At 39.0% G+C, this 22344-nt stretch overlaps 1 protein-coding gene across 2 annotated transcripts in view; it reads left to right on the top strand.

The window, feature by feature from the left end:
• The window catches only part of LOC124595481 (protein brunelleschi), a 249419-nt gene that overhangs the window by 115255 nt on the left and 111820 nt on the right, over window positions 1–22344 (top strand). For both annotated transcript variants that reach the window (XM_047134241.1, XM_047134242.1), the window contains exons 10-12: window positions 12322–12595; window positions 13062–13204; window positions 22234–22319. In XM_047134241.1, the coding sequence (XP_046990197.1) occupies window positions 12322–12595; window positions 13062–13204; window positions 22234–22319 (503 nt within the window). The remainder of the gene's footprint in view (window positions 1–12321; window positions 12596–13061; window positions 13205–22233; window positions 22320–22344) is intronic.

Genomic DNA, 22344 nt, shown 5'->3' with positions numbered 1-22344 from the left:
AGGTCATTCGCATGTATCAAGAATGGAAAGGGACCCATGGTCGAACCCTGTGGAACACCTAATGTAATTTCACCTGTTAGATGAAGTGGCAAACTTTCTTAAATTACTTAAAGCATACAAAAAAAAATCCTTTGCTTCCTGTTCTGTAGATCTGACTTAAGCCATTCATATGCTGTTCCATTTATACCATAGAATTGTAATTTCTGTAACATAATGTCATGGTTCACACAATCAAATGCTTTGATAAGTTAATAACTTCCTATTGGTGACATTTTGTTATTTAAAGACTATTATGTGGGCAATGAATTTGTATATTCCTATCTCAGTGGAACAGCATTTTTGAAACCCAAACTGTGATTTACTAAGTATCCAATTACTGTTGAGATGCCTAACCACTCTTGACTACATTACTTTCTCATGATTTATGAAAATGCTGTAAGCAAGAATACTGGTCGCTAATTGTTGATGTCTGTGGTGTCCCCTTTTTTTTGTAGAGTGGCTTAACAGTTGCATATTTTAACCTATCTGTGAAAATACCTTAGTGATGCATTACATATGTGACACAGAACATCATCTGTAACTGCTCCACATTGTTTTAATATCTTGTTACAAATGTCATCTACTCCAAAAGAACATTTATTTTTCAAAAATTTAATGATTTTCCTTATTTAACAATAGGTTGTTAGATGAAATTTAATCTGACTAGGATTTCTCAAAACTGCCTTTCCATGTACTGCTTGGTGTTTTCTTTTGACCTATTCTCACCAATTTTTACACCTACACTTAAGAAATGCTATTTAAAAACATTAGCTATTTGTGTACTACTGGCTAAGATGGTCTCATTCTCTTTAATGGTAAAACTACTTACCCCAGTGGTTACTTTTCCTGTCTCCCTTCGAGCAACACTCCATACTGACATGATTTTATTGCCTGAGTTGATAATTTCATCTCTAACATACATATTTCTTGATTTTCTGACTACTTTTCTCAGTTTGTTACAGTAATTTTTATAGTGTAAAATTACTTCTGGGTCTTCAGTAATTCTTGCTATCTTGTATAGTTTCCTTTTTCTTTCTGAAGACACTTTAATACCTGTAGTAATCCAAGGTTTCTTTGAAAACTGTTTTGTGTTATATTTAGTAATTTTTTTTGGGCATCAATGTTCAAAAAGGGATGTATATTTATAAAGAAATATGCTGCATTTATCATTGGCATTTGGCTCATTATATACTCTGCGATCAAAAGCATCTGGACACCTGGCTGAAAATGACTTAAAAGTTTGTGGCGCCCTCCATCGGTAATGCTGGAATTCAATTTGGTGTTATCCCATCCTTAGCCTTGATGACAACTTCCACTCCCGCAGGCATACATTCTATCAGGTGCTGGAAGGTTTCATGGGGAATGGCAGCCCATTCTTCACGGAGTGCTGCACTGAGGAGAGGTATCAATGTCGGTTGGTGAGGCCTGGCACAAAGTCAGCATTCCAAAACATCCTAAAGGTGTTCTATAGGATTCAGGTCAGGACTCTGTGCAGGCCAGTCCATTACAGGGATGTTGTTGTCGTGTAACCACTCCACCACAGGCTGTGCATTATGAACAGGTGCTTGATCGTGTAGAAAGATGCAATCGCCATCCCTGAATTGCTCTTCAGCAGTGGGAAACAAGGTGGTGCTTAAAACATCAATGTAGGCCTGTGCTGTGATAGTGCCACGCAAAACAACAAGGGGTACAAGCGCCCTCCATGAAAAACGTGACCACACCATACCACCACCTCCTCCGAATTTTACTGTTGGCACTACACACGCTGGCTGATGACGTTCACTGGGCATTTGCCATACCCACACCCGGCCATTGGATCGCCATATTGTATACTGTGATTGGTCACTCCACACAACGTTTTTCCACTGTTCAGTCGTCCATTGTTTACACTCCTTACACCAAGCGAGGCATCTTTTGGCATTTACAAGCATGATGTGTGCCTTATGAGCAGCTGCTGGACCATGAAATCCAAGTTTTCTCACCTCCTGCCTAACTGTCATAGTACTTGCAGTGGATCCTGATGCAGTTTGGAATTCCTGTGTGATGGTCTGGATAGGTGTCTGCCTGTTACATGTTACAACGCTCTTCAACAGTTGGCTGTCTCTGTCAGTGAACAGACGAGATCGGCCTGTACACTTTTGTGCTGTACATGTCCCTTCACATTTCCACTTCACTAGTACATCAGAAACAGTGGACCTAGTGATGTTTAGGAGTGTGGAAATCTCGTGTATGGGCATATGACACGAGTGACACCCAATCACCTGACCACATTTGAAGTCCGTGAGTTCCGCGGAGCACCCTATTCTGCTCTCTCACGATGTATAATGACTACTGAGGTTGCTAATGTGCAATACCTGGCAGTAGCTGGCAGCACAATGCACCTAATGTTTTTGGGGATGTCCGGATACTTTTGATCACATAGTGTACATCTCTTCAATTAACATTTCTTAAACTTTCTCTGAAGTGCAGTATAGATACCAGGTTGAGCAACTTTACACTTTTACTTAATGGTTTCTGAACTGTACACCCTGCAAGGTTTCATAAGTTAATAAACTGTGCATCATGATCTGATAATCCATTTATCACAGGGAAAGCATGTGGTAGTTTTGCATCATATTGCTGTACAAATACATTATCTATTACAGTGCTACTGTCTTGAGCTATACGTGTAGGGAAATTGATTACTGATTCTATGTTATATGTCATCGACAACACTCCTAGTCAATAAAATTTTTCTGGGTTTGAGGCCACAATGTCATCTGTAAAATTTCTCTGTTTCGGCGACTGTCGCAAGATGCCTTCCTCAAGGTGTATTGCTAACGGCTGAATGAGCAGTAGTTTGGATACTTATATACTATGGAGGAGCGTTCTCATTGGATGTAAGCGTGAGGAGGAAGGTTATTAGGACTTCATTTTATTGGTCTTTGCATTGCATGTTGTCATTGGCGGAAATGGGCATTTTCCATTGGAGTATCCTTTACTGCTTGCCATTGGTGGAAATCTGCAAATAGGAGACTAAGCGGCAACTACAGTGTACATTGTTTACTAACTGCCTACTATTGACTAGGCCGCGTCAGCACTCTGTGTACCCACCACCGCTGTTGCTCTGTGAGAGCTGTCCTTCCACAAAGCTGTCACAGCTGGCAACCAAGACGCTGGAAGTCGGTACCAGTCTTACCTGTTCGTATTGTCGGGTCACTTGGCTATTTCTGTAGCCACTCTAATCTTCCTCCCCAAACTAAATGGCTGTTTTGTTAGTACATGGGCCTCTCAAAATTCGATCTTCATCCTGCACTGTTCCTGATGTTCTGCCACTGTTGATTTGTGGTATTGTGTGAGACGGATATATCTCTCATGTTCAGTTCACCTCATGCTTATTGGACGACCAGTTTCATCTACATACACCAGTCCACATTTGCACCCGATTTCATAAACTCTGGCGGCATGAAATTTGTTGATTGTATATTTCGTCTAGCCCAGAATGTCTTTTATTTTGCTACAAAAAATCGCCTTAATGCCTGCCCGACGGAGAATTTTACCCAGACGTTCAGTAAGCCCTTGTGCATATAGTAGCATGACAGTATTCTGTGCTTTGTTCTGCATTTCCCTGTTGCCCTCCTCCTTCGGCAAGATGGTTTTGTGTATCATCCTCACGTCATAGCCATTAGCTCCAAAAATGGAGCTGAGGTTCTGTAGTTCAGCTTGCAGGTTGTGTTCATCACTGATCCTGTAGGCTCTCTTAGTTGAGAACACTCCTCCATAGTATATAAGTATCCAAACTAGTGCTCATTCAGCAATTATCAATACACCCTGAGGAAGGCATCTTGCAACAGTTGCTGAAGCGTCGGAATTTTACAGATGACAGTGCGGCCTCAAACCCAAAAGAATTTTATTGACTGTGACAACGGCTGTGGAAGCCTACATTTACAGATAACGCTTTTAGTTTACTTTTTCTATCAGAATTGCTTAGAAAGTTTACATTGAAATCACCACAGATGCATAAATTTTTCTTTTTGTCTGGCAGACAGCATAATAGGCACTCAAACTTCCAATCTCCTAATGGGCAGCTGTACATTGTTGCTAATATCAGCACTATTATCTAGCCATGGTTCACCTGTGCAAACTTCAAAGTGCTTATTGCCACAAAACTTGATTACTTCTACAGTGTTGTAGTTATACCCTTGTTTTGTGTAAATGGCAACTCCTCCTTTATCCGTACTAGATCTGCAAGTGTAACATGCTAAATTATACCCATTTATACTGACACTTTCCATCCCCAGTTACGCAGTGTTCAGATAGACAGACAGAGTATATCAATCTCTGTTTTTATTTTTGAGATCATCTAAACACACTAACAGCTCACCTATTTTATTTTTTATTCCCCCGATATTTTGACGAAAAAAGTTGATACTGCCCTTAGCTTTACCCCTATTTACTGTACATGAAGCTTCTTTTATTCAATTTTTCTTGGTTGTTGTCCAGCTGGGCTTTGGCTTTAACCTAAAAAGCCTGTCTGCCTGGTCCCGTTAACCAGAGGTACCATCCCATATGTGACTGTGCCCCCCCCCCCCCCCCCCCTACATGCACACACCTTTTTACAGTACCTGCTAATAGAGAAGCTAAATGAATTTTCCCCTTCCTCCTTAGGTGCAGACTGCGTGTAGTGTATCCTCACCTACCAATAGCATCAACTGGAACAACACTTAAGTGAGATTTTGCCAATATCTGGAGCATCCTGTTCAGCTCAGTGTCAACATGCCTTACAGCAGTGTTTACCGAGGGTAGATCATGGTGCTGAAAGACTTCCATAAACCTCACATTTGTGTGCCCAGTTTCTGCTGTATTTTATCCAGGTCTCTCCCAATACTATATCTAGGATTTGTAGCCAAGCTGTTTCCTGCTCCCCTAAATATAATTATCTGATCTTCCTTCTCAAAGTCCCTGCATAGCTGACCTAATTTTTCTGTCACCTGGCTAAGGCTAGCACTTGGTTTCACAGAATTTGTGACCTAGTGCCCTGCTCCTAATTTCCCCTGAAGCTGCAGGCCTTCAGCCCTCCCATGACTGCTATCTAGAACCAAAATTCATCTTTTCCTATTCAGATTTGGTCCCAAACTGTCTTTTTTTTCTTTAAGCTAATATTCTACCTTGACCTACATTCAACTGCATCTGGATGATGCCCTTCCTACACTACTTCAGATAGCAAACCAAACTGATGTACTAACTGGATTTTGAAAGTTTACAACAGTTTCCCTTTTCCGCCCTTTGCTTTACTAGCTTTTCTGAGCAAACCGTCTCTTTTTCCTCCCTTAGCCTACATAATTCCAAATTTGTGTTTTTTAATTCAGCCTAAAGCACACAAATTATTGCCTCCTGTTCAGCAAATTTTCTGTCCTCCTTACATAACCTACATTGCCATGACAGGCTTAAGCACACAAATTATTGCCTCCTGTTCAGCAAATTTTCTGTCCTCCTTACATAACCTACAATGCCATGAAAGAGCCTCATTATCTACCCCATTTCCTCACAGCTACATTTGCCCCAATGCAATCGTTACCTACAGTCTCACGAACACCCTCTGCTTCAAATTTCTATGGCAACCACCACATTTGTTACACGTGGTTTGGTAGAAAAAGTCACACAGAGGCAGAGAATAACTTGGCACAAGAACACAGAAGTTTCGTAACCTGTACTAATATGTAACTAAGCGCTAATGTAAGAATACTTTTAAACCTATGTTTGAAAGTTTTAATGAACTACCTATACTCTATATAACACACACGAAGTAATTTAACTTTAAACCGCTAAGTCTAGTCAATCAATATTATGAAAAGGAACGTTGCCACTCGCCATATAGCGGAGATGCTGAGTTGCAAATAGGCATAACAGAAAGACTGCCACAAACACACAATCAACTCACACATATGACTGCAGTCTCAGGCAACTGAAACCATACTGCGAGCAGCAGCACCAATGCATGATGGGGGTGGCGACTGGTGGTGGTAAGGGGGAGGCTGGAGCGGGATGTGGGAGGGATAGTATTGTAGGGTTGGTGGACAGTGTTGTGCTGCAGGTTAGACAAAGGGCAGAGGTGAGGAGGAAAGGGGGGTGGGGTGGGGTGGGCTGGGCTGGAGGAGCAGAAAAGGAGAGAAGTAAAAAGACTGGGTGTGATGGTGGAGTGACAGCTGTTCGGTGCTGAAATGGGAACAGGGAAGGGGCTGGGTGGATGAGAACAATGATTAATGAAGGTTGAGGTCTGGAGGGTTATGGGAACATAGGATGTATTGCAGGGAAACTTCTCACCTGCGCAATTCAGAAAAGCTGGTGTTGGTGGGTAAGATCCATATGGTACAATGTGTGAAGCAGTCATTGAGATGAGAGGTATCATGTTTGGCAGCGCATTCAGCAACAGGGTGGTCTACTTGTTTCTTGACCACAATTTGTCGGTGGCCATTCATGTGAGCAGACAGCTTGTTTGTTGTCATGCCTGCGTAGAATGCAGCACTGTGGTTGCAGCTTAGCTTGTAGACCACATGACTGGTTTCACAGGTAGCCCTGCCTTTGATGGTATAGGTGATGTTAGTGACCGGACTGGAGCAACTGGTGGTGCGAGAATGTATGGGACAGGTCTCGCATCTAAGTCTCTTACAGGGATATGAGCCATGAGGTAAGGGATTGGGAGCAGGGGTTGTGATGGATGAGTGTATTGCATAGTTTCAGTGGATGGCAGAATACCACTGTGGGAGAGGTGGGAAGGATAGTGGACAGGACGTTTCTCATTTCGGGGCATAACGAGAGGTAGTTGAAACCCTGGTGGAGTACATAATTCAGTTGATCCAGTCCTGGGTGGTACTGAGTTACAAGGGCAATGTTCCCCTGTGGCTGGATTGCAGGACTTTGGGAGGCGGTGGGAGACTGGATAGATAAGGCATGGGAGATTTGTTTTTATACAAGGTTGGGAGGATAATTATGGTCTGTGAAGGCTTCAGTAATGCCCTCGGTACATTTCGAGAGGGACCACTCGTCACTGCATATGTGATGACCACAGGTGACTAGGCTGTATGGAAGGGACTTCTTGGTATGGAATGGGTGGCAGCTGTCAGAACAGAGGTATTGCTGGTGGTTAGTAGGTTTGATATGGATTGAGATACTGATGTAGCCATCTTTGAGGTGGAGGTCAACATCTAGGAAGGTGGCTCGTTAGGTTGAATTGGACCAGGTGAAGCAAATGGGGGGAGAATTTGTCGAGTTTCTGGAGGAATGTGGATAGGGTGTCCTCATCATCGATCCAGATCGCAAAGACGTCATCAGTGAATCTGAACCAGGTGAGAGGTTTAAGACTCTAGGTGTTTAGGAAGGGTTCCTCTAGATGGCCCATGAAAAGGTTGGCGTAGGATGGTGCCTTGCGGGTGCCCATAGCTGTATGCTGGATTTGTTTGTAGGTAATGCCTTCAAAGGAGAAGTAATTGTGGGTGAGGTTATGTTTGGTCGTGGCAAGTAGGAAGGAGATTGTTGGTCTGGAATCCGTCGGACATTGGGAAAGGCAGTGTTCAATAGCAGTAAGGCCATGGGCATTAGGAATGTTAGTGTAAAGGGAGGTGGCATTAATAGTTAAAAGCAGGGAATTGTGTGGTAAAGGGATAGGAACTGTGGAGAGTTGGTGAAGGAAATAGTTGGTATATTTTATGTAGGAGGGTAGGTTCCAGGTAAGAGGTAGGTGGTGTTGGTCTTTGAGAGCAAAGATTATTTCAGTGGGGGCACGGTAACCAGCAACATAGGGGCATCCTGGGTGCTTAGATTTATGGAAGCATGCAGAAGGTAGGATTGCAGGGAGGGGTAGGGGTGAATAGAGATATGGACTCTGGGGAAAGGTTCTGGCATGAGCCTAAGGATTTGAAGAGTGACTATAGATCCTGCTGGATTTCTGGAATTGGGTCACTGTGGCAAGGTTTGTATTTGATGTATCTGACAGCTGGCAGAGTTGTTCCTCCGATAATCCTTGCGGTTCGAAACAACAGTGGTGGATCAGTTTTTAGATGGTGGACTGTGGTTCTTTCTGCAGATGTAAGGCTAGTTTGCATGTTGAGGGATTTGGGGAATGATGATGAGGCAAGGTTCGAGGTTAAGAAATTCTGGAAACTTAACAGAGTGTGATATGGGGGCAGACCATAGTTGTATTGAGGAGTGAACTGAGTTAGGCAGGGTTCAATATTGGTCTTTGGTGGCGAAAAAGTGTTTCCACTGTACGGACAGGGAGAAGGAGAGGTCTTTAACAAGTACTGCGTGATCGAATTTGGGAGTGGGGCAAAAGGTGAAGCCTTTGGAAAGGAGTGATATTTTTGTGGGGCTAAGGCTTCAGGAGGAAAGATTCATTACTGTTGTATGGGTCTCTTCGGATTCTGGGTTCTGTGTGCTGGTGGGAGATCATTTGAGGTGGCATTGTGCATGTTGCTCAAGTTTGTGCAGGGCAAGTGTTTAAATGTGTGTTATGGGTTCCAGAAATTTGGGATTGCATAGCAGGAAAAGTTTCTGGATTGAGAGAAGGTACTGCAAGGAGGTTTGTACTTGGTTGTTATGGTTTTGCAGGGCTGTGTTGGTGAGGGCTAAAGATTGGCGGGATCTGAACAGATGGGGGTCATTGTGGAAGGAGGGGTGGCAGCCAGAGATGGGTAATTTGATGGTAAGGCCATTCGGGGGGATTCCATGAGCCAAGCAACAACACAGGAACAGTATATGGGACTGGGTTCTGGCTAGGGATGAGGATGGTGGCAGAAAAAATGATCTAGTCAAAAATAAATATCTGCACTTGCATGAGATTTACGCCTAAAATGTAAACAAAACAAATGAGTAATAGCCTTTACAAAATACGCTCTGAAAAGTGAAACAGTCAAGAGATAGCCTAGAGAAGTAGTAAATGTACTAGTCTACACTGCAATACTAACTAAATTAGCTCTTATTTCAATATTAATCACTTGTCTTAGTGAGAGCTTCGTGGACATGCGTCTGCGTAGTCAAAGAACTTCAAACAATGAAAGATTTAATTTGTAATGGAAACAGAAAATAAGGTGACAAGATGGAAAAGATAATTGTGTAATGTAAACAGAAAATAATTCGAGAAGATGTAAAAGATTCTTTGCTAAATTGGAAGTGAGGACATGTTGCAAATAGATATGAGAGATTTGCAACCATGCTCCCCTCTGTTGTTGTGAAAAATGGGTAAGATCTTATAATTTGAAAAATGTCAAATCAAGTACATGTTTTAGCTATGACAACAACAGTATAGTGCAGCTAAGAAATGTCTGAGAAGGAATATCGCACAATATTTAATCATACCTGTTTCTTGTGGCTGCTTAAAGAAAATTTGGCTGGCTGTAAAAGTGGCTCTTTGTGATAATACAGTAATTTATGTCTAGTAAGTATGATGCAATTTTTGTATTTCAGATAAGAACACAGCATGGTTAAATTGTAATATTTCTTTTTGTTGCCACAATGATGAAATTACAATTATTCAGCATTGCAGTATATGCCAACAACCATACCCACCAAGTACGTACACCATCTTCAGCTTTCAAAAGAACAGATTCCTGCCTACTACTAACACATGCCAAAAACATGTTTGGTCAAGGAGACCAGAGATACAGAAACCTGCAGGACAGTGATCTCAAGAGTACCAATTTTTTACATCCAGTGAAATTTATATTTGATCAACTTTTTATTTTACAAATGCTTTCAAATTATTATCCAGAATAAATTATGCAAATAACAATAATGACAATAATTTCAAATGTAATTGCAATTTTGAATTAAATCAAAATATGAAAAATAAGCATACATTTTAATAATAATTAATTTAATATTTTTTCTGTTAGTGTCATCATTTGAACATAAATTTTTATCTTTGAATACAGTTGAAACCAGTCATAACAATGTCGAAAGGACCAGCAGTTTAAAGTTAGAAAAACTTAAAAAAATTTCATATCAGTAAATTTTAGACCGCCATAGAGTTAACACTTCTAAAAGTAGCAGGAATGCAGAACACCTATAGTATTTACAGTTCAGTATTTGTGGACAGTGAGGGAGTTTTCGTATGTTTATGTAGTACATACAACAATAAAATGCCAGCAAAATGTAAAAGGAAGGAAGAAGTAGCAGCAGTGTAAATTGTTCGATAATGTCAAACATGGTCTTAGATAATAAATGAGATAAAAGTTGGCATGTTTAAAAATTACCATAAGTGGCTTATAGCAACAATGATGAAATGAAAAGACAGTATTTTATACATGCATTACATGAAGGCCTACACTTTCTGATACATTTCTCATTAAAATGTTGTACAAACGTAATGTACTGTACCTACTGTAGCCCACAGAAAATATCTCACACATATAACCACAAAACATCATTAGTGAGTACACTGTTATTCCACTTCTGCACTTTGAAAAAATAACTCGTACTGGAATTTAATTTTCTAATTTTCTTCAGAGACAGGGTTGTTAAGATTTTTAACTAAGTGCTTTAACATTAAAATGCAATGCAGTAACATACTGTTCTGCTTAAGGTAATCAGTTATCTTCGTTTGTTTTTCACATTTAAGATGTGTGTATGCATTTTGCATTTGATGATGCATTTGTTTTAATGCCTGAATTGAAGACAACAATCTGCGGAAAACAATAGTTTGAAAATAAGCATTACATTGTTGTTAGTAATCCCCAAATACATAACAAACAAAAATGAAAATTGGACATTATATAAAATATATTTCTCCAAAAATATAATAAAAAATGTCGTTTTATATGTTAAGCCATAATAAATGAAGTACTAAGCGATTTTTTTAAGTATAGCATTTACATATGATATAGACGGGACCATTAGATTTCTCTATTATATCCAGTATGTCATAAAAACGATGTGACAATAAATGGTATTGATTACATATGTAAAATAATGCTTTACTAATTGTTTACTAAATTTCTGTAATAAAAAAGTCTTTTTGTCAGGTGCTCCAAGTATTTGTATGTATCAGGTACTGCTATAGTTTGTGTGTCATGAAATAATTTGTGTGACATGTATTTCAGTTCGTGATGAAAATGGCCATTGACCTGGTCCAGTACAGAATCAATATCTATTTCTGAGCTTCAAAAAGATATGTGCATGAACTTGGAAGGGATGGATGCTTTGTGCATTTATGTAACACCAGCATAACTCTTACAAGCATATGTACGAGAGCAAAGAAAGAACTTTGCAAACTTGTAGATGAAGTTTGTGTATTTGGGGTCAGTGTTTCCATTTGTTTGCAAAATCTTGTGTACATTAGGTACTAATTTTTCATGATTTAATATTATTGGATAGGTAAAAATATCTGCTCACTGAGTGGCAACAGGAGAGAAAAATGCATAAAGGATAGGGAAATGTGTAAGTGTTTGGAGCCAGTGGCTTTTCCTTCTGACAGAACCCTTGAACGGAAAGGAAGACGGATGAAGGAAAAAGACTGTGATGAGTTTTAGGAAAAGGGGAGGATTATTAGAGAGTCGCTGAGAACTCAGAATTGGGGGAGAATTACCAGATGTCACGGGAGCGGAAAGCCAATTGTTGGTATGTGCACCAGATTAGATTTGAAAACCTCGGAGCTTAAAGGTGGAAGACAAGGTAATAAGCAAGACAAACTTTACTGGAAAATATCATGCAAAAGACAACAAGAACAGAAAGCTAAGTGTGTGGTAGACAAATATAGGTTTGGAGGGGGGGGAGGTAGATCAGTTGGAAAATAAAAGATATAGAAAAATAAATGGGAGTGCAGAAAAGGAATGCTTACTGACAAGAAATGCTGAGACCACAAAAATTAACATAAGTTTATCAAATGAATGGCAAGAACCAAGCACCTGTTGTAACAATAGTTCCAAACTGTGAGGTTGTGAGAAATTGGTGTCAGGGAAGAGAATCCACATGGCACATGTGGTGAAACATTCACAGAGGCCACTATTGCCATGCTGTAGAGCATGCTTTGAAAGAGGATATTGAGTACTGCCAATATACACCCTCTGTCTATGCCCCTGCATCGTAACTGATAACTTGGTGTTAATCGTACCAATGTAGAAATCAGAACATGTTTGTTATTTTGTACTGTTCTACAAAAGAGGCATACCTGTAGAGAATAATTCTAACCTTATTCAGAGTATTGTTCTTTCATTGGCTGAACATTATTTTCTGGGGATGAAACTTTTTGTTTCCATGTATCATAGCTGAAATGTGTCTTGGCAGTACACTAATGCTATGTATTTATAGATGGCAGTGTGCACGGATGGCCAGTTCTCCAAGTTCAACTTGTGCAGGAACTGGTTGTAGCTGCCCGACGTATGGGCCATTCAGCATTAGCAACAAGGCACACTACATTCCTCCTCCAAGCTCTTTGGGGTGCATTGTCTCAAGCAGAACGTAAGGACCTCGCTATGCAGTTACAAGCATTGGCAGCACAGTGTGAAGGAGCACCAGTACCACTTGTTCTTGACTCTGGGACTGTAGTACCACCAGCGAATCTTACCCATCTACCACAGTTGAAGTAAGTTGACAATAATTCAAGTAATATTGAAAGTTTTGTCTTGAGTTTTATACATGAAAAATTACTGTCTAATACAGATGGCATGTAATTTCGTGCCCTTTGCCCCACTTCCTGCCCCTTGCCCCACTTCTCACCTATTCTACTGCACACATGTGTCCAGTTTCTGCCCCTCGCCCTGCATTACATCATCTGTTCCTACCTCTTGCCCTGAAAGCTCATCCCTAATTCCTATTCGTTCTCCAGTTCCTTCCCCTCATTTGACATTTCTGCAACTCATATCTAGCAAGGTTTTTATTGTATGTGATGGTATATTAGGAATACGTTATGTGAAAATTATTTTAAAGTGATACTGATGTATATGTATCTATGCAAATAATTTCCGGGCTACTTTTCAGTATGTCTCAATTTTGACAGTGTGAGCAATTATTAGTAATATATATATAGTAGACGGTATTTTATTTTATAGGTGTTTCACTCTTCAAAATTTAGTACCACATCTTCGACCACAGAAAATAGAAAAACTGAAAGAGGATTCAGGCCCATTTCTATTTACACCAATTCACTTTGGTTCACTAGACAGGAAAAGTACATCATCAAGTTCTAAAATGGGTGAGTTAATTTCATGACAAGTTTGTAATGTCAGTTTTCCAATCATTAATGAATATCTTTTGGCATACTGATCAAGTATCGTTTGTGTTCATATAAAAATTGTGTCTGGGCAATGAGAAAGAATGGCTATAAAGACTGTGAATATTTAAAACTTAACACCTATTTGTTTGTTTGTTTGTTTGTTTGTTTGCAAGCTTTCTGACATTGCTAATATTTTTCCCCTGTTCAAGCAATGTAAATATAAGAGTATTTAATCATCTCACCTCTTCAGTGCTCTTATACTTCCTAAATACCATCGGTCCAGTTCTTCAATTTTGTGTATGTGATTTCAGTTTTTGTTGCATACATAGTTTATTAATACCGGTGTTCCCAGAATGAATTTTCACTTTTTAACTTGAGTATGTGCTGATTTGTAGTTTCCTGGCAGATTAAAACTGTGTGCAAGACTGGGGTTCGAATCTTGGACCTATGCCTTTTGTGGCAAGTGCTTTATTGACTGACCTATCCAAGCACAACTCACGACCTACTCCACAGCTTTACTTCTGCCAGTAACTTCTTTTCTTACTTTCCATGGTCAAAAGTTCTATGTTCCAATTCCTCTTCGTCACATAGTTTTAATCTGCCAGGAAGTTTCAGCACTGGTGCTATATATATATGCACCTACTGAAATGCATTTTTTCTGATACCGCATGTTTCATATTTTTCTTTTACATCGTTACTTGTACTTGGGCTCACTCAGCCAGTTCTTGCCTACAAGGAGATGTGATGCCTGCATACATTTCACAAGAATTTTCTCCTTTGTTGTACATAAAAATAAAAGAAATACGTAGGCCATAAATGATGAACAGTGAAACTAATAAGGCTGACATTGAAAACTACTACAGTAGATGGGCGATATTTTTCAGACAGCCAATAATATAAAAGATTACGTGCTGTGAGGTGGAAGGGACTGAGAAGAATTGTTTCCCCACCTCAACTCTAAGAAGCATTCTTCTGAACTACCTACTCTACTAACTGGCAACTCTCTGCCATAAAATGAAAATGTAGAAGCATACTGTAATAAGAAAATTGCCAGCACTGAACAGCCAACAGTACAAAAGACCATGTAATGAGTAGTTGTAAATACTCACTCTCAAGGAATGAGATGTACTGTCAATTACAAATTCCATCAGAAATGTGGAGCAGTGGCACCCAATAGATACCTAAGGTTATCTAACAAAACAGAAATTTTAAATAACCAACAAAGCATCTCTGGAGCACTCCCCCTAACTAAAAGAAGAGTTTGTTAGTGTCTTTGTGAAAGATGGTAACCTGTAATAGCTGCAAAACACAGGTCTATATTAAAAATTATAAGAACACATTGAAAACTTGTTCACCTGGCAGTGAAAGACTGTGCTACATAGGTTAAAAATGAACTTTTTTTAAACTTAAATATTTTAATTGAATCTTCTTTTGTACAACATTTTTTCTGGCATGAGATTCATCCCTGCAGTGAGATTTTGAAAGGTCTTCAAAATACTGATCTACACCTGCCATAACTTCTTCTTTGGACTCAAAAACATTTTCAAACCACAAAATTTGTTCAAGTGTGAGAATAAATGGAAGTCAGAGTGTACTAAATCTGGTGAGTTAGGATGGACATTCCAACAATTCATACTCCAAATCGCATTGTCAGAGCAGGCTGCTTATCAGATTTTTCTGTTTCACCTCCCTCCCCTCTTTGCAAGGTAATTAATATTCCCAGGAGTCTCAAAGCTCTTTTGTGATCACATGATTGGTGGGTGTATGGTCTGGAGCATTTGTAATTCTATTTTCCTTTCCACACCGAAATGCTAACTTCCGGTTGCCCCCATGGGTAAAGTCAGCAATGGCAGTGTGTGGAAGTTACACTCAAGGTTCACAACCTCTGGACATGCTTCAGCAATAACAAGGCTTGATGATGGTGTGTTGTGTGATTTAGAAAGCAAAGTGTCTTAACTGCCTGGCTTAAAAGGATGGTAAAAATCTTTTATCTTCAAGGTGCACTATTTGCTGGTGGGATGGATGGCTGTTGAGGCATAATAGTAATTAATGGACAACTTACGAGGTACCTGCTGCATTTCAGTTGCATGAGCCTTTCCTAAATAGAGAGAGATCTGTGTGAGAGGTTTATTTCCTTAGTGCCTCTTGGAACTGAATGATTGTTGCTGCTCATACTTCTGATGGAAGAGAAAACCACCAGAGATTACTACTACCCAACCTGCAAAGTCAGACTGGATAGGTGGTCTTCCTTAGAAAACAAATGCAAAATTTATGGTGGAGTGAGTAACAAATTCAAGTTTGCCAAAATTCAGATATACTTATCAAGAGTGAAGCAAATCCTTTGAAAATATCTCCACTCTTATGTTGACCAAGTTTTCGAAAAAGTTTCTGGATCTTTGAAAGGAGTTAAACGATACTCTACAGATAGGGACTGTGTGTAAGCTTTTAGGGGCCGAAGATTGAATTGACAACGATATGACTACTGAAATGCATAAGACTTTCATTTCAGCATATGATTAGTTACTTGTCACAACATAAAGGAAATGGACCCCAACGAATGACAAGAATAATGGGGGAATGTGAGGTGAATAATATGAAGAATATAAATGGACCACTAGAGAAAGAATGTAGCATCTATTTTAACATTCAACTGTCCAGTATTATCAGAATATATCGTAGCTGGGTTTTTCTGCCTCAAAGGTGAAACTACAGCCGTAATTTTTCCCGAGGACATGCAGCTTTACTGTATGATTAAAGGGATCGGTTGGTAAGACATGTTTTGAGGCATCAAGGGATCACAAATTTAGCATTGGAGGGCAGTGTGGAGGGTAAAAATCGTAGAGGGAGACCAAGAGATCAATACACTAAGCAGATTCAGAAGGATGTAGGTTGCAGTAGGTACTGGGAGTTGAAGAAGCTTGCACAGGATAGAGTAGCATGGAGAGCTGCATCAAACCAGTCTCAGGACTGAAGACCACAACAACAACAACGACAACAACAACAAGGTATGTCCTTTATACAGGTTGACAATTATTGAACTATATGAAATAAAATGGTCATAAATTCTGAATGGTTTGCATTAGGATGTTCAAACTGCTGGGTTGGCCACAGGGCATGATAGGAATTAGTATGGTTTGGTTAGCAATGAAGCCCACTTTCATTTGGATGAGTTCATCAATAAGCAAAATTGATACATATGGGGGACTTTGATTACACATTTTGCGATCGAGAAGTCTCTTAACTCTCAACGGGTGACTGTGTGGTGTGCAATGACCAGTCATGGACTAATCGGTGCAATATTTCTTGATGGTACGGCGACTACCAAACAGTACGTGAAAGTTCTGGAAGATGATTTCATCCCCATTATCCAAAGTCACCCCAATTTCGACAAGATGTGGTTCATGCAAGACGTAGCTCAACCCCATCGAAGCAGGAAAGTGCACTTTGAGGACTGCTTTCTGGCTCTCGATTGGCTGCCATATTCTCTGTGTCTGAACACATGTGATGCCTTTTTGTGGGGCTATATTAAAGAAAAGGTGTACAGCAGTAACCCCAAAACCATTGCTGAGCTGAAAACAGCCATTCAGGAGGTCATTGACAGCATCGATGTTCCAACGCTTCAGCGGATCATGCAGTATTGCACTATTCATCTGCACCACATCAGGCATATTGAACATGTCATAACCTAAATCCGAATATCTGTAGTGATGTTTACATGTTGAAGAAAATGTGTGCACGCCATGTTTTGTAACTAATTTACGATTTTTTTCATGTAGTTCAATAATTGTCACCCTGTAACAATCCTACAGGGTGTTTGTAATGCCTAATGTTTAGATATAGAACTTACAATTGCAATGGTGATGCTATATGTAGTGACTTACATACAAATCAAAGGCACATAAAGCAATGAATCATGCAAATCTGTACTGAAGCACATAAATTGTTTAGGTGATCATTCCATATGAGGCAGGTGTTGTCATTTTTGTGTCAAGAAGAGAATAATTCAGGAACTGAAGGTCACAAGGAGATTAGTGAATGGTGAGAATGAGAAGGCTTTCAACATGGTGCAGTGTTTGACATTCACCACATCGTTTGAAACAGTTTTAAAGAAGTTTGTCATTGATAGCAGTTCTTCAACATCATCCCAGCTCTACATCATGTGCACAGACAAAGCTTTCTCTGAACCCTTAAATGCTCTGAAACCAGTGCGTCTTCCAAAGAAGAGCAGTTGGTCTCAATACTCTAGAAACTCAACATCTTTGTGCAAACTAACTTCACTACCACCAATTAAAGAGAAAAATCAATTGAGTCCAAAGAAAGTCAAATTAAAACCATCTCTAATATTAATGTTGGAACATTGCTGTAAAATATCCTGTTATGAGGGAAACATGATTTCATATAGTTGTATTGTGTAAGAGTTAAACTGTACCTACTGATTGTACTAATGATGCAATAATTTTGGTTGTGAATGTGTTATTTAAATTTCGGATAAGTCATCAGACATCTTTTGCCAAAGATTGAAATAAAAAGAAACCAATAAGATCCATTCCATTGTCACAGTCTTATAAAGGAATTAATGCTCAGTATTGTTGTGAGCACAAAATAGTGAGAGTAAAGTTCATAAATACAACCCTGTTAACATAAATTGTGACCGTTTACGCAAAGGCCACATGTTGATTTTGAACATGTACTTGATTTAACCTCATGGTAACTTAGCGTTATGAAATGTGCAAGCTTCTATAGTGATCTTAATAACTTTTTCAAATGACAATGAATGTAAACAGTCAGAAAAGAACAATGACCTATTTCACTGAGAAACTTACACAGTTTTGAAGAGTGATGACACCACATCCTCATAATAGTGTGCATTTTGAGCCATCAGTATTTTTATGATGAACTTCCTAACACTACATTGAACGTAAAATATTTAAAGACTAACAGAATAATAACAGTGATGATGAAATCACACAGGACTAACACATCAAGCAAAATCGCACATATAACGTAGAGCCCTGACAGGCATTTTCAGTATCAACTTTTACTGTATTGTCAGTATTAGTTGTAGAAATTGAAGAATGAACCCGTATCATACAATACGGGCTTTGATGGCCAGTATTTGCATCCTTGATGCTTTTTGTTTTATGAACATAAGGCTTTGGTCCAAGCATATTTCTCTGCTTAACGTATAGTCTCCTAATGCTGGGAGCTATAAATCCTCGGATAGCTGTTTCAAAGTGAAACAAGCTCAGCACACTGAATCATTTATATGTATCCATTCAACAGATAGTCTGTTACGTCATCAGAACTGCTGCTGGAGACTGCAGTGTTGTGCCAACATGTGTAGACATTCATTGTTAAACTCTTCAGTTTCGAATTTCATCTGTTCATTCAAACAGTAATTTATACATAGCTAAAAAATGTTGTTGCCCAAATACTATTATTGTACATACTAATAATAGTTGTGTAAAATCATGTTTAGTATTGCCACATAAACCATGTTAGTGATATACATCTGTTCGGTAGCTGTTGTTTTCTTATGATGTTCCTGATGTGCCCCCCCCCCCCCCCCACCAAAAAAAAAAAAAAAAAAAAACTTCTTATTGGCAACTACAAAATAAGGAACATGAGGAATGAAAGAACTGGTGTGCGAACCCTTATTGTCACTTTGGGTAGAGCAGTATGTTCTCCTACTAACATGCCTCACAGGAAAACATATTATCTTTAAATTTTGACAAGTTTCTTACAGAACACCAGAACCTACTATCATAGCCAATTCAAACAGTGAACAGAGAAAGTAGCTAATTTTTTGTTCTCAAGGAACAATCTGGATTTGACAATCTACATTAGTTCTCAAGACTACTAATATATCCCAGTCTGAAGACCTTTCAAAGGCACTTTTGAATCAGACCATCATCTCCTACAAATAAAGACAAATTTTCAGTCCAATAGAAGGAAAAAATGCCCACCCAAAAACATGAAGCCAGATCCGGAATACCTGAAATGCAACAAAGCACAAATCATCAAACAAATTAATCAGGAAAAATTGACAGGCTGGAAGAAACTAACAAGGAAAATTCAGGAAGGCGTGAAACTACGACTGCCCCTTCGCACCAGAAAACACTGCTGGTGGAACACAGTCTGCAGTCAGCCAGTAGACAACTGAGTAACAGCCTGGAAAAAATTCAACAGCCACAGAACTGAGAGAAACTGGGACAACTTTCTTAGAACTCGAAAACACACTGCAAAGGTGATTCAGAAAGAAAATTGAGGCTGTGACAACAACAGACTCCATGAAATTCAACAGGATTTCAACAAAAATAATACAAGAAACTCTACAAAACATTTAGATAAAACCTATAGGGATACCAAGCGCCCAGTCTTTGCTTCAAAAGAACCGACGAATCATTGCAAACCAACTCAAAAAACAACTGCAAAATATTAACCCAATATTTCTGCTCCATTCTTAACTGTGAACCACCACAGGAGAAGCTTGACTTCACACCCCTGGTATTAACACACTTGGACTCAAAAGCCCCAGATCTCACAGAAATTACAGTGATAATCAAGCAGCTCAAGAACTACAAAGCACCAGGAGAAGATGAGATTATCTCAGAACTCTCGAAACGGAACGATCCTACACTGGCACAGAAACTTCATCACCTAATCTCAGACATATGGGAGACAGAGGAAATACCAGAAGTCTGTAAATGCCCTCTGATCCACCCGTTACATAGAAAGGGTGACTAGACAGACATCAACTATAACAGAGGAATCTCCCTGCTCCCAGTGGCATACAAAATCCTCTCCAAAGCATTCCTAAACAGAATAGAGCCCCTGGCAAATCCACTACTTGGTGAATACCAGGCCGAATTCAGAAAAGGGTGATCATGTATGGAACAGATCTGGAGCCTAAAGACGATACCACAAATGGGAAAATGCAGAACAACAGTAATTACATTCATCAATTACAGGAAAGCTTATGACTCAATAGGCTGCGAAACCCTCTTTAAGACCATGGAAAAATTCAGAATCGACCAAAATCCCTGGAAAAATCGTAGAACAGACACTTGCAAGAACAACTTTCAAAGTGAAATTCATGGGTGAGATATCGGAACCTTTTGAAATTAGAACAGGAGTACAGCACAGGGGGACAGACTATCCCTGATGCTTTTCAATATTGTTCTGGAAAAGATCATCAGAGAATGAGAACCTCATGTAAAAGATGTTCAAATTGGTATCAGAAAAGAAAACTTTACTAAAGTAAAATGCCTTGCCTTCATGGGCAATATTTAAACTATCACAAACAACAGGACAGAAGTGATTCACACAGTTGAAAAACTACATGAAATTGCACAGAAAACTGGTTTGTATGTTTTGTACGAAAAAAAAGAGTAGATGGAAAGATCGCCAGAAAGTAAGTCCCCACCAATCTCAAAACACAGTAACATCACCCAAGTCAACCACTTCAAATATCTTGGCAGAACTATACAGTTACCTGGACTAATCAGAATCGCCAATGAACAAAGTATCAGCAAGCTGCAAAAGGCGTATAAATTAACATGGGCATACTACAACAAGAAATGCATTTCGACAAATGCAAAACTGAGACATTACAAAACTGTGATTCTTCCAGAAGGAACGTACACAGCTGAAACAATGGTAATTGGTAGTCACTCCAAAATAAGGGTAATAGAAAAACAGGAATGAAAAATTCTGAGGAAAATTTAGAGCAAAAAACAAAAATGACATTTGGATGAAGAGACCTCAGAATGAACTCGATCAAAAGACCAACACAATAACCGAAGAAATCCGGAACTGACTAGCAAAGTTCTACACATACCACATCTGCAGAATGAAGAACACCAGAATGGCAAAGAAACTACTCAACATCATAACAAAGAGTAAATGTGCAGCACGGAGTGGCTAAAGGAGGTCCAGAGGGTCATGTAACAGAGCAACATAGAAAATCTTGAAGACCGCAATGAGTGCCAAAGTAAAATCATGAATGTGAAGTTCGAATAAGAACAATGCAACAACCTGGTAAGAAGTGGACAGTCAAATGGAAGAGACAACATTCCGAGAGGTTGAAGAATTCCTGGAAGAGGAAGAGGGAAATCATCCAAAAATAAAATTGTAAATTCAAGTTCAATCACTCTCCTGAAGGGGGATAATCGATTAAATAAATAATAATATCCCAGTCTGAATTAGACAATCCACATACTGGATTAAATGAAGTGTCTTAGATCAGTTAAATCTGTGGTATGCTTCAGATATAGATTGTATAAAGAAACTATTTTTCTACGTGTTTCCAATAGCTAAATGAGTTACACAATGTTATGGCGATCGTGACTTGGATTGAATATTTTTCAGTATAGAAAAACAAGTTATCAGGATATCTTGTTTTTTTTTTCTCAATGAAAAAGACAGAGCATGATACCAATAAGAAGACTAAGTGGTTGATACAAAAGTTTTTAAAATTAATATTGGAAAAATAGTCATCTACGTGGGTGTACTTGTATTGAAAACTGGGAAGACATTGTTAGACATCTTTTGGGGAAATTGAGAGGGAACTTTTTTATGCAATGCCTTTTTACTTAATTCAGGAATATCTACTTTTTAAAACTGATACTTTTTGATACAATATAATTCCCATTAATACTCCAATAACATAAAATTTCATTCATTTCTGCATCCTGTCTACCTTATGTCTCCCCCCTGCTCCTAACTTTCTATGAATAGTTAATTGCAAAAGCTAAAAGTTTTTGTGCCATGTTGGAACAGGTGCATTTTGTACTGTTATTGGGTACAACTTTTTCTTCAGCTTGACTTTTTTTTTCTTATTTGTTAGTGATAACTTCATATATTGAAATCTTTGCAGGTTCAATTTGTTTGCTTTTTTAAATTTGTGCACTAAGAAGTAAGTTTGATAGTGTGCTAAGTTCCTGTAATCAATTTATTGTGCAATGTTATTAGTAATGCCAAGTACTCAACTTTTTTTTCCCCGACAGATTACCTTTGGGTCGTTGGAGACACATGTGAAGTTCATATGGAATTTTACAATTTGCTGCCGATGGAGTTGATGGTTTCAAACATGGTTGGTGCATAGATGACATAAAAAC

This window comes from Schistocerca americana, chromosome 2, assembly GCF_021461395.2.
Source record: "Schistocerca americana isolate TAMUIC-IGC-003095 chromosome 2, iqSchAmer2.1, whole genome shotgun sequence".
Classification (NCBI taxonomy): domain Eukaryota; kingdom Metazoa; phylum Arthropoda; class Insecta; order Orthoptera; family Acrididae; genus Schistocerca; species Schistocerca americana.
Note: the sequence above shows the minus strand (reverse complement) of the source record. Positions and strands in the feature narration are given on the sequence as shown.